General features: G+C 44.2%; 1 protein-coding gene across 6 annotated transcripts in view; it reads right to left on the bottom strand.

Moving 5' to 3' along the window:
- NF2 (neurofibromin 2) overlaps positions 1–12,547 on the bottom strand; it is a 77,948-nt gene that overhangs the window by 48,724 nt on the left and 16,677 nt on the right. For 4 of the 6 annotated variants that reach the window (XM_030336122.1, XM_030336121.1, XM_030336120.1 and 1 more), the window contains exon 2: positions 1,665–1,790. The exons of the other annotated variants lie outside the window; for them this stretch is intronic. In XM_030336122.1, the coding sequence (XP_030191982.1) occupies positions 1,665–1,790 (126 nt within the window). The remainder of the gene's footprint in view (positions 1–1,664; positions 1,791–12,547) is intronic. 6 annotated transcript variants of the gene reach the window in all.

The following is a 12,547-nucleotide window of genomic DNA, read 5'->3' as shown; positions in this document are numbered from 1 at the left end:
TAGTTAAAAAGTAGAAATTTATAACTCAAAGGTCTTGGGCACTATCTTTTACAGTAGGCTGAAGGCTTTTTAATTTTCTAAACTAGTGGATTCTTCCTATATTCTTTTTGTTACTGCTAACCCCCAACATTTAGGTCCAGATCAGGATGGACCTTAGAGATGATGAACTCTATTTTTGTGAAATCCTCTGAACATTAACTGAGCAACAAAAGTGAAATGTGTCCGTTGTGGCAACCCTTGTTTCAAGGAACCTCTAGAGATGCCCTACAAAATACTTGAGTGCAGCCAGTAAACCTCACTGCCTTTAATCTTCTAACAATTTCATCCACCCACTGAAAAGCTTGAACCATCTGCTCTCCAGAATGAATTTCATTTCAGGACATAAACATGCCATGTGACAGGCTACAAGGCTCCATTAACATGTGTCATAATTTATTTCCTTTGAGCAGCAGGTTCCATGGCTCCTGATGCCCCCAATCTAATATCCATTTGGCCAACACTCAGATATGATTTAAAACTTATTTTGCTGAGAATCACAAAAAGAGACACAAAGTTCTGCTGTCTTTGATAGATAATTCTTCATGCTCCTGTCCAAATTCCAGGTGGCAGTGCCCAGGAGATCCAAAATAAACCAGATCTAGGACACTCACTGACACTGGCATGTGGTGGCCCTTCAATGCTCATGATCATGGGAATTACCATATGAAATTTATAACCAGCAGCGATCCAACAACGAAGATTCAGATTACTGTGTACATATGGAAACACAATTTGAACACTTGAGCTTAGAGTCAAACTTGTAAAAAACAGGAGGCATTCATCGTTTATCATGCCATGCAGCAGATGATAAAATCAATTGCAAGGGGTACCATTTGGAGTAAGAATTAGACATTGACTTATTTTGAGATCTAGGGGTCTTTTAGGAGTTACTAACAAAAGCAGATGGCCCTGTTCCTAAATGTCTTCATGGTTAGATAGGCAGGTAAGTAGGTAAGTGTGGCTTTATGTGCACATGTGAATCCACGCAGAAGGCAGTTTCCCTAGGCAATATCCATTTCTAAGCCACATTAGAACTGCCGGGAGCCCCAACTTGTCATCCAGGCCTCAGAAGCCCCAGAGAATCATAAAGACTTAAGACAAAACGGTCATTCTGTCTTCACCACAGGGACCAGGGCACTCTTTATTCTTTAGATCGTGTTAATGATTAAATTGAGTTGGGCCACAGTGTTTCTTGAAAAGACTTAAAAACATTCCCTAAAGAACATGAGTCCCAAGCAAATCTTTCAAAGACATAAACTGTATTTAAAAAAAAAAAAAAAGAGCACAATAATATAATAGTAATTTTTATTCATAAAGCCTGACTAGTGGTTCAGTAAGTTGAATAGCATAAAGCCAGAAGCAATCAGCCTGGTGACAATGAATAAAGAAGCCAGGGATGGCAACAGTTTTATGCTCGTTGGTTCTGCTCACCTAGGAGAGCGTGTGAGGGGCAGAAAGCCTGTGGCATCTCCAGAACCTGTTTTCTACATGACTTACTCAGGACTTGCCCCTTTCTCTACTGTGCATCCATAATGCCCCATGATGAGTAAAGAAGCTAGGCACATGCTCAGGGAAAAACCAGAGCACACACCAGCCTCACTGGTTTCATCAAGTTCCAGCCCAACCTTCTTGTCCATTTTGAGCCAGGCCACGGTGTCCTTGATTGTGTACTGCAGTCCAAAGAACCAAGTTTCCCGAAGCCCCAGGGTCCGGCACACCAAATCAAAGAGGTCCTTCCCTTTCCACTTCATCTGCAATATAACAGACCAATAAGGAAGGGCAGCGTGAGCAAAAAGTCATAATCCACTTGAACAAAAACCTTTTCTCTGTACTCCCTACTCTCAGGTGCCAAAATGTGGGGATGGCACTAAGATGGCTGATGAGCACAGAATTCCTAAATAATTTTAAAGCTTCCTACACAAAACCATGAGTGGGAAAATACCAATTAGAGCTTAATGGCTTAATCACTGCAAAGCATACACAATACCTCCCTTGGACAGTTCCTTACAGATCTTAATATCCCCAAAGCTGCTAATTTAGGAAAGCTGGTAAATAAGCATCCTCATTTAGGAGAGTCTAGCCTCTTGAGTTAACCCAGGGAGATGGCTAGCTTCTAGGGACATTGATTTCTTTGAGACTTTGTCATTGATTTAAAGAAAACTTTTTTACTGTTTATTTATTTTTGAGGGGTGGGGTGGGGGTGGGAGGAGACCCAGAATCCAAAAAGGGCTCCAGGCTCTGAGCTGTCCGCACAGAGCCCGATGCAGGGCTTGAACTCACAAATGATGAGATCATGACCTGAGCTGAAGTCGGAAGCCACAGTCGTTGATTTTTTTTTTTTTAAACCATGACAGTGTCCTTTGATAAAAAGCCAGTGTTTTCTTGTTTTTGTTTTATAAAGACTAGTTTTACTGAAAGTTTTTTTTTTAAAGCAATACAGGGGAGGAAGTTAAAACCCAAGCCATAAATCACGTACAGTCAGCCCAACTACACATCCTTCCTATTCCGATGCATAACTGAGGCCAAAGGAGAGGTGACTCACCCATGGTCACACGGAGCAATTTCAAATTCTCGGTATCTAAACCCAGGGAATGAACAGACACCAATAAACTGCAGCATGCTTAACCTACAGCTTCACTTTCAAAAGGACCTAAAGCAATGGCTGCTAAACCCTTTTCTCAGCTTTTCAATCTCAGAAAATGGAAAAGCAAGTTCAACATCTTAATAGGGGAAAAAATGCCCAGCCGCTTGGTAAATGTTGCCACCTTGTGGCTTCCAAGTTAAATCACCCAGGGTGTTCCCTTACAAGCCCCTCAGCTGCTGCTTGCCCCCAAGCCCCACCCCTGCTGGCCCCCAGGTATCAGGTGGACATTCAACTGTACACCAGGGACAGTTGTGAGCACACGAGACACATCACAGACATGGAGGTCACAGTAAGAATAATCTTGGGATTCAAATGCAAAGTCGCCAGACACCCGAAGGACAAGACCACTGGACTGCAGAAGCATCTGTCCTTCTCCAGCCCTCATTAGAAATCTTCTCCCAATGTCCTGGCACATGGAAGATGCATAACGAAAAGGAATGGGAGAAAAAGTTAGGGTTTAGAGACAGGTTATAAAAGCAAGAAGGAAAAAAATAAGTTAGACCTCTAATATCTGATTGGCTCTTGCTAAAACCTGATTGTACAGAGCATTTTTCAAGTAGGTCTTCTATTTTTAATATATATGAATGAACAGTGTGTTCTCTGGGAGGTACTCAGCAGGAAAGCCCATCCATTCTCCGTGTTTACAGTCAAAGAGCAAAGTAGCGACCCAGATGGAAGGGCACCAAAACCGCAGCAGACAAGTGGCTGAGGTATGAAATGGCTTTTGTCCTTCACGGGGGCCACTTCTCCTGTATGTCCTTCTAGCTCTGCCCCATCTCCTCTCTGTGACTTTAGTGAGACCCCTGTAACACTACAAAGGATGAGGTCTTTAGAAATTATTTTGAGTAGAATAAAATAAAATGACAAGTTTTATTAAAAAAAAAAAAATGATGGCCTTCCCCTTCTGCAAGGCTTGCTAAACGCTTGCGGGCACACCCATTCCCCAGTCTGACAACAGCACAAAGGATTTTTTAATTCAAGGCAGGTTTTAATTCCTACAGGCAGACTTCACTGAAGAAATGTTATTTTGGAAAGCTAGGAGCTTCGGGATGCTGATTATCCTCTTGTCTCTATTTTAAGCCGGTACATAGTATATAAATTATAAATGACTACCTTTCTAGGAGATAATGTAAGGCTAAAGAACAGACATTAACTTGGAGAAGTTGAACACCCAAGGGCCAGGAAGATCACAGTATGGATTCCCAGGCTGCCATAACTCACAGCCACGGAGGGGCCGGGCTCTGCCACGGAGGACCCGGGCGCAAGTGGGACGTGCAGCACATCTCAACCAAAGCTGAGAATAGTGAATTTCTTGACTGGGGGGGAGAGGGGGTGGAGTTTAAATTCTCAAACATAGTATCATATTAAAGCAGTTTTCCTGCATTCCTTTCTACTTCTTTGTTTTTAAAATGCAAAACGACCCGTTGAATGCAAATAGACGTCTTTGTTTCCAGGAAGCTTGCAAAAAAGTGAGGAGAGAAGGGGGGAAAAATCTCACACCAATTCACAGTGTCTTATCTTATTTAGATTCTTAACTTTGACTCTAAGGATCATACAATGTCAGTGTTGGATGTGAGCCGGAGTCATTAGCTACTGTAGACCCCTCCCCTTTAAGTATAAATAAGGAAACCGAGTCACAGATTCTTTAGCAGCCTTCTGAAGCAGACACTGGCCTTTTTCCTGGCGATCGAAGGTAGGCAACCTCCTCAGCTTCTCAACGGCCTCTTTTCCTGCTAGGAGCCTCTCCATTTGTCTTGCCTTCCACCAGCACTCCCCAACCACCTTTTCCAGTAAGAAACGTTGTCTTCACACTCTTCTCCCACCCTGAAACCAAACCCATTCTTGGGAAGAGCCAGATATTGCTCCTTTACAGCTCAGTGTGAATTAAAGCCTCTGCTACAGCTCATTCTTTGAACAAGCACTACAGAGCACATCCTATATGCCCAGAAATGCCAGACACTGAGGACGCAAAATGGTGGATGCATGGGCCCTATGAGAGACACAAGCAAGGACCTAAGTCAGAAAAGGCTTTAGAGAACAAATGAGGGTTAGGCAAAAGAGAGAAAGAATTCTTAAAAAGAAAATCATGATAATCTCAGTGAAATGCAAGTCATCTGGTAGAGCTGAGACAGCCTGAACTCAAGAGGGGGCGTGGTGAGAATGGGGCGCCATGTGGGGCCAGGTGGCTCGTCTTGGGAGTCACTGAAGGCTCTTGGGCAGAGGAGTAATGGGATCAGATCAGCATTCCAGAATGCACTCCATCAACAGGGCGGACAATAAGTTGGAGGAAAGGAGCCTAGAATCAAGAAGGGCAGAAAGGAGGCCAATTCCCGCCTTGATTAAGGCAGTGGGAGGGAGAGAAGACAGCCTGAGAATTGGAAAGAAGGAAGTCCCAGAGCTGGCACCTGAGTGCTGGTAGGGACTGAGGGATCAAGAATGAAGACGGACACCTGCATTTCTGGCTTGAACAGCAGGTGGTTCCACTAGAGGAGAGATGGCATACAGGAGGAGCAGCATGTTTCAGAGGGAATAGGTGAACAACTGTTAGGATAAGTTACCAAGTCAGAGAAAACCAGGTAGAGATGTCCTAAATACATTTGATTTAAAGTCTTATTAGCTCAGGGGCGCCTGGGTGGTTCAGAGGGTTAAACGTCCGACTTCGGCTCAGGTCATGATTTCATGGTTCGGGAGTTTAAGCCCTGCATCAGCCTCACTGCTGTCAGCACAGGGCCCTCTTCAGATCCTCTGTCCCCCTCTCTCTCTGTCCCTCCCCAGCTCACGCATATGCATGCTCTCTTTCTCTCTCAAAAATTAATAAATATTTTTGAACTCAATTTATTAGCTCTATTTATAAAATCAAATGTTCTATCATAAAGTAATTAAGAAGTTTTTCTTTTGGAGGTGCCTGGGTAGCTCAGTCAGTTAAACCTCTGACTCCTGATTTCGGCTCAGGTCATGATCTCACGGTTCCGGAGTTCGAGCCCCACATCAGACTCTGTGCTGACAGTGGAAGCCTGCTCAGGATTCTCTCTCTTCTCTCTCTGCCCTACCCCCCACCTCAAAAATAAATAAACATTTCGTTAAAAAAAGAAGAAGAAAAGGTTTTTCTTTTCGGTTCAATCTAACCTCCAACACGTTGTGTACCTACATGAGGTTCCACTTTTCAACAAGCCCTTCCCTAAGTGTATGCAGACTTGTTTAGTCCTCTTAATTTGGGTTTCTTTTATTTTACTTATTTTGAGAAAGAGAGAAGAGTGTGTGAGCATGCAAGCAGGGGAGGAGCAGAAAGAGAAGGAGAGAGAGAATCCCAAGCAGTCCCCCTACGGTCAGCACAGAGCCTGACGCAAAGCTTGATTGAACCCGTGAAATGTAAGATTATGACCTGAGCTAAAATCAGTAGTTGGATGCTTAACCAACTAAGCCACCCAGAAGCCCTGGGTTTCTACTTCTTTACAAACAAGAACCACTGGTCACAGTTGTTCCAGGTGATTCCCATGGCACTCTGTAAAAGGAGGTCTTGGGTTGTGAATGGGCTTCCTTGGCGCCAGATGACTCACCAGAATGTGACCGTGTCCCTTTTTACAGTTTTATCAGTGATCCACTGCATTGTGCTGATGCTGTGACATGATCTGAACATCTGAGTGTCTCCTAAGATTGGAGGCGCCTCAGAGCAATAGTGACATCAGTCATCTCTCTGTTGCCCACAGTGCCCAGTTGACTTTGTACATAAAAGACACAGCAGGGGCACCTGGGTGGCTCGGTCAGTGGGGCATCTGACTTCAGCTCAGGTCATGATCTGACGGCTTGTGAGTTCGAGCCCCACATCGGGCTCTGGGCTGACAGCTCGGAGCCTGGAGACTGCTTCGGATTCTGTGTCTCCCTCCCTCTCTGACCCTTCCCCACTCACACTCTCTCTCTCTCAAAAGTAAATAAACATTAAAAAAATTAAAAAAAAAAAAAAAAAAAGACACAGCAAACGGGGCACCTGGGTGGCTCAAGTCAGTTAAGCTTCTGACTTCGGCTCAGGTCCTGATCTCACGATTCGTGAGTTCAAGCCCCATGTTGGGCTCTGTACTGACAAGCTCGGAGCCTGGAGCCTGCTTTGGATTCTGTGTCTCCCTCGCTCCCTGCCCCTCCCCCACTCTGTCTCTGTCTCTCTCTCAAAAATAAACAAACATTAAAAAAAACAATAAAAATTTTAAAAAGATACAGTAAACAATGGTGTCAAACAGAAGACTCGCCTACTTCAAAAACCCAAGGCTCGGGGCACGTGGGTGTCTCAGTCGGTTAAACATCTGGCTCTTGATTTCACCTCAGGTCATGATCTCATGGTTCATGAGATCAAGCCCCATGCTGGACTCTGTACTGACAAGCACAGAGCGTGCTTGGGATTCTTCCCCACCCCACCCCCACTCCTCCCCAGCTCATTCTCTCCCTCTCTCTCAAAATGAATATTAAAAAAAAAAAAAACAAACAAACAAGGTTCAAAAACGTAAAGCAAAATTAGCTGCCATGCATTCACTCCTCCAACAAATATTTCATGAACACACCTTGTGTCCAAGCACCACTCAAGGTACAGAAGATAATAAGGAACAAAAGAGACAGTCTCTGCTCTTACAAAATGAGCTTAGGACATGAGCCAGTCACCTCCCTCACCCTACACACAATAATCAACTCCAAGCATGGTTTCTAGCACTACAACACTTGTGAGTGCCACAATAGGGACCCCCAGGAAGAGACACTGTCTTCGAGGGCAGGGAAGAATGGCATCTAAATTAACTCTCATGGTGGGAGAGGGGAGCCAAGTGAAGACTGGGCTTGAGGAAGAAACAGTGAACAGGGTAGTGTGATCCAAGCACAGGGAACAGCATATGTAAAGGTCTAGAGGCAAAAAAGCTTAGATGGTCCTTGTAGGAAATGAAAGCACTGTAGTTCAATTTGACTGGAGAATACTGCTGTGCTTCTGCAAGGACCCAAACTGCCACCTAACACCAATTCTTTGTCAACTAACTCCACTTCTCTCACTTTAACCACAGAACCCAAAAAGTTATCCGGGTGACTGTCTTCTCCCTTTTCCCCAAGGAGAAAACATAACCATATCATTCCAGATATACAGAAGTCGAATCATTACCTAAGATGGATGCCTCTGTACATTAGGGCTTAATTCTTTCCAGGAACCAGTCTAAGAGGCACAGATAGATAGCTGTCTAACATCAGTATGAATCTCCGTGCTGTCACTGTGTGACCTCGGGCAGGTTATTGAACTTCCTTGTGCTTCGCAATGGGGATAATAAACAGACCCTGTCTTAGCAGATTAATCTAAGGATTAAGTACATTAATATATTTTAAAAGCCTAAATACTTTAGTAAATATAGTGCCCAGCTCATGGTAAATACTCAATAAAGGGTGGTCATTATTCATTCTAATCCCACCTCCTCTCCTTACATTCTCAAGTGGTGCCATGTAAAGCCTCCTGGTCCTGTTTCACTCCATGGATGATGGATGACAGATCAGAAAGGGCACCATCAATTCTCATCGAGCTAACCATGCTATCACTCATTTGACAAACACTTATTGAGCACCCATTACATCCTAGTCATTATGTTCGGCACAAGAGATAAACGATGAATTCAGGACAAGACACTGTCCCCATTCATGTCTGACAGGGAAGACAGGTAGGTAAACAGATAACAAAAATGCAACCTGGTAAATGCTAACAGACCACGGTGCTGTGGAAACACAGCTTGGGCCTGGGGGCCTGGGGTGAGGGGCTTCCCTGAGGAGACACGGTCTGAGCTGGGTCTTGGAAGCCAGGCAGTAGTTGATACTCTGGTGAAGGGGCTGAAGAAAGGGAGGTCATGCCAGCCAGAGGGAACAGCATGTCTGCCACTTGGGTCCAAGCTGTTGCAAAGTGAAGGAATGTTCTTTGCGCTTTTCTAGTATCTGACAAGCAGCATAATTACACTATCTGCAGTACTGAATGTTCAATGCGGTACTGAATAGGCAGCTTCCGCCCGATGCATGTGACACTTCGGACTCTCCACAAGTTGATTAGGAAGCAGGTTGCTCAGTCACAGGTTCCAAACAGCCATGCATCCCATAATGACACCTGCCAGATCTCTAAGAAGATCCCACAGCCAGTGGGATGAGTCTCATATTTATTTTTTTATTAAAATTATTTCCTTTTCTGATACCGGATAGCACATAAGCCTTCCAGGCTTTGCCCTTACACTACTTAAAGGTCTTTTTGTTAGGGTCTGTCCTTTTTCCAGAACAGATGCTTTAGTGTTCACTGAGGCCCATGTCTCTCCACCTGGCCTAAGTGTTCAAACTGCTCCCCACACATCGGCACAGCTCTGTGCCTCATCTCGGCCTAATGAAGAGCAGGGACGCTAACAGGCAGACGATCATTTTGCAGACAGGAAAAGGGAGGCGGCAGGAGTGAGAGAGGTGATCTGCAGGGAGAAGGCAGGAAGAAGCACAAATCTGGACTCCATGGTGTGCAAGCTCCTGCTCTGCAAGCCTTGTCCTCGAGGTGCTCTTCAAGCAGAGGGGCTGATGGTAGTGAGCCTGGAAGGACAATGCTGCTCGCTCTGTGGCTGTGCTCGCCCATTACTTTAACAGGCTGCAGTGCTATTTCATAGATATATACTTGTGCCTGCATCAAAGATAGATGCGTATGAACTTTATAAACGGGACTAAGTGCTGTCAGCTTGTTATTTTTCGTAGGGGCGGGATTTATGAGCTTTACCCAAAGTGAAGTGCTTGTAATTTATCAACCTAGAATGTTTTAAGTAAATAGCACTAAGCACTCACCCTCCACAGCAGGAACATAGCACTTCTCTGTTGTAGGAAGCAACTGGCACCAATAACCTACAGCGCTGATTGGGGTCTATTAACTGGGGAAATGTTATGAATAGCATCCCTTGGCCAGGTTTAGACTCACAACCCTAAAACTACCATTTGTTTTTTACTTTCGACACTTCACATTGCATTTCTCCCACTGCTTTCTCTGGGTCATGCAGCCACCAACAATCACACTTACTCACTGATAAACCCGGGGAGGGTCAGTAGGAAACCAGCTGCATGATGGGGAACGGCCACAGTTAGAAGATGACAACTTTCTTAAAGAAAGAGAACTGAATTTGGCCACCATCTGTGAAGTGTTGAAGAATTAAGACAACAGAGAAACTTTGGCTTTATAAAGAAGACTCAAATCTGGAAAAAGCAACCAGGGAAAACAACATTCCATTTCATAGAGGTCTGGGGGACTAGCCGCACAAGGCATGCTATTTGATTAGCTGTCTCTTCCAGAAGATGAAAGAGAAGTGACAAACCCAGCATTTGCTTATTAGGGTTTGACTCACAAGCTGCCCTAGTATTTGCCATAAAAACTGTCAAAAGGTTAGCCCCCTTGCAGATAGAGCAATAAAGGAACTGTGCCTCCCCAGGCTCAGGACATGGGCCATGTGTTTACCACTATTTCAGAAATGGAAAACCAAGGATAACTGTGATTTCGTCTCTTAACATTTACCCCTAACTGACTTCTGCCGTCATCGCTGGCCTACAAGAACCGGTTTGTAAGTCGAGAGGGACGCCTGGGTGGCTCAGTTGGTAAAGCGTCTAACTCTTGATTTTGGCTCAGGTCATGATCTCAAGGTTGGTGAGACAGAGCCCCACGTTGGCCTCTGCAGTGACAGCATGGTGCCTGCTTGGGATTCTCTCTCCCCTCACTGTCTGCCCCTCTCATGGTCATGCATGTGCAGGCACACGCTCTCGTTTTCTCTCAAAATAAATAAACATTTATTTTTTAAAAAATCTAAAAAATTTAAGATGCTAATCTAAATATAACTTCTATTTGTCCATTTTGAAAAAAAATAGATACCAAATACTTCCATTTACAAGATAAACACAATGGAAAAAGTGGTAACAATGGTTTTGCTGTGCAGTAAGTGAATAATGGGCTCCATTAAAATCTATTCTGGTTGGGGTGTCTGGGCGGCTCAGGTGGTTAAGTGTCCAACTTCGGCTCAGGTTGTGATCTCATGGTTTGTGGGTTTGAGCCCTGCATAGGGCTCTGTGCTGACACCTCAGCCTGCTTTGGAGTCCGCGTCTCCCTATCTCTGTCCCTCCCCCGCTTGCACTCTGTCTCTCTCTCTCAAAAATAAACAAACATCAAAAAAAAATTTTTTTTAATCTATTCTGGTTAATCAAAGAGGATAAACAAGTATAGTAATGCAGGTGTAAAACTGACGTGCCCAGACTCAAGGTGTGGTATCATCCATCACACCACAGAAGTGGGCTCTTGTGTCTCATGAACCGAAATTGCAAAACTATTGAGCCGTTTCCTGTCATGATTAAAGGACACCTCACACCTAATCAGCCATTATTTCCCAACACAAGGGAAAAGGGAACACTCCAAAAAAGAGATCAACTTCTCTGTTCTACCAAACACAACCCCTATATTTCTCATCTAAATCTGGGCAAAAACCTCTTTGCAAAAAAGACCACCTCCAATCTCTTGCCTGTCAGTTTCTGCCATAATCAACCGCAGCCAGTAATTTTCCTCTCCTAATCCCCCAATCATCTGTTAGTATGCCAAATATATTTAAATTAATGGTTTCAAGGGATGCCTGGGTGGATCAGTTGGTTAAGCGTCTGACTTCGGCTCAGACCATGACCTCATGGTTCGTGGGTTCGAGCTCTGCATCGGGCTCTGCACTGGCAGTATGGAGCTTGCCTGGGATTCTCTTTTTCTTTCTCTTTCTTTGCCCCTTCCCCACTTGTGCTCTCAATCTCTGTCTCTCTCAAAAATAAATAAACCTTTAAAAAAAAGTTTAATGGTTTAAAGGCCCTCCACCAACTACTTCCTCTCTCCAACCAATTACCCTGCCTGTTACAACCCAGCCTGTGCCCTCCCAAATCAGCAAACCTATTGCTTCCATTTATCCAGAACCAGACCTTACTAAGGTCCATTCCTTTATCTCACCATTGTCCCCTTCCCCCATACAACGCCAGGTACATGAGTCAGTATGTACTTTATATACACGGGGAAAATGAGGTGTTTGTCTTTCTCCAAGATCCCTGTCTTTCCTCCAGTCTTACAGATCACAAACTCCTTGAAGGCAAGGTTTACTATGCACACCATACACACACACACAGACACACACACACCATGCTGTAAGTCTCCCAGAACACAAGCAAGTACTGCATAACCTGTGGCCACTCCATAAGTGCTTGTGGTTGGCTGATGATGTTGATGATAATGATGATGATAAGTAGATGAGGCTTCTGAGTAGAACAGTCTTCTCTAAGTAATGATTGCAATGAAGCAAGAATTTATGATACTCCTTATTAAAATTCTAATTGCATAATTGGGCCTTAAGGTATACATTATCCCCCTTTGGTGACACACTGATTTCTTTTCTCTAAAAATACCTTGGCAAAGAAATCCAAATCTTGGAGAGCCAACCAAGAAAAATTTCCATAGAACAAAAGAAACTACTAAGAAACAAATCACAGCACCTTGGGAAGCCACAAAATGGAGGTTTTAAACTCTAAGTCTTTCAAAACTAAGTGAATTATAGTTTTCTGGGGGAAAAAGGTCCTTATGTTTGTAGCTTCTGGCATGTTTCCTGCTACAGTGGAAAGAGGGTATGGGAGCAGCAGTGAACCCAGAGAAGGGATCTGTATCCTAAACTCTACCTCTACCATACACAAGCCTATATATAACCTTGAGTGAGCCATGCAACTCCACTGGGCCTCAGTTTCTTCCTCTGTCAATCTCCTATGACCTCTGTGCAAGGTCCCGATTTTATGATGCTATGAAAAAAGATGAGGCATTTCAAAGTCAGCTGACAGAGC

The sequence above is a fragment of the Lynx canadensis genome, chromosome D3 (genome assembly GCF_007474595.2).
Source record: "Lynx canadensis isolate LIC74 chromosome D3, mLynCan4.pri.v2, whole genome shotgun sequence".
Taxonomy (NCBI): domain Eukaryota; kingdom Metazoa; phylum Chordata; class Mammalia; order Carnivora; family Felidae; genus Lynx; species Lynx canadensis.
This window is presented reverse-complemented; position numbering and strand designations above follow the sequence as displayed.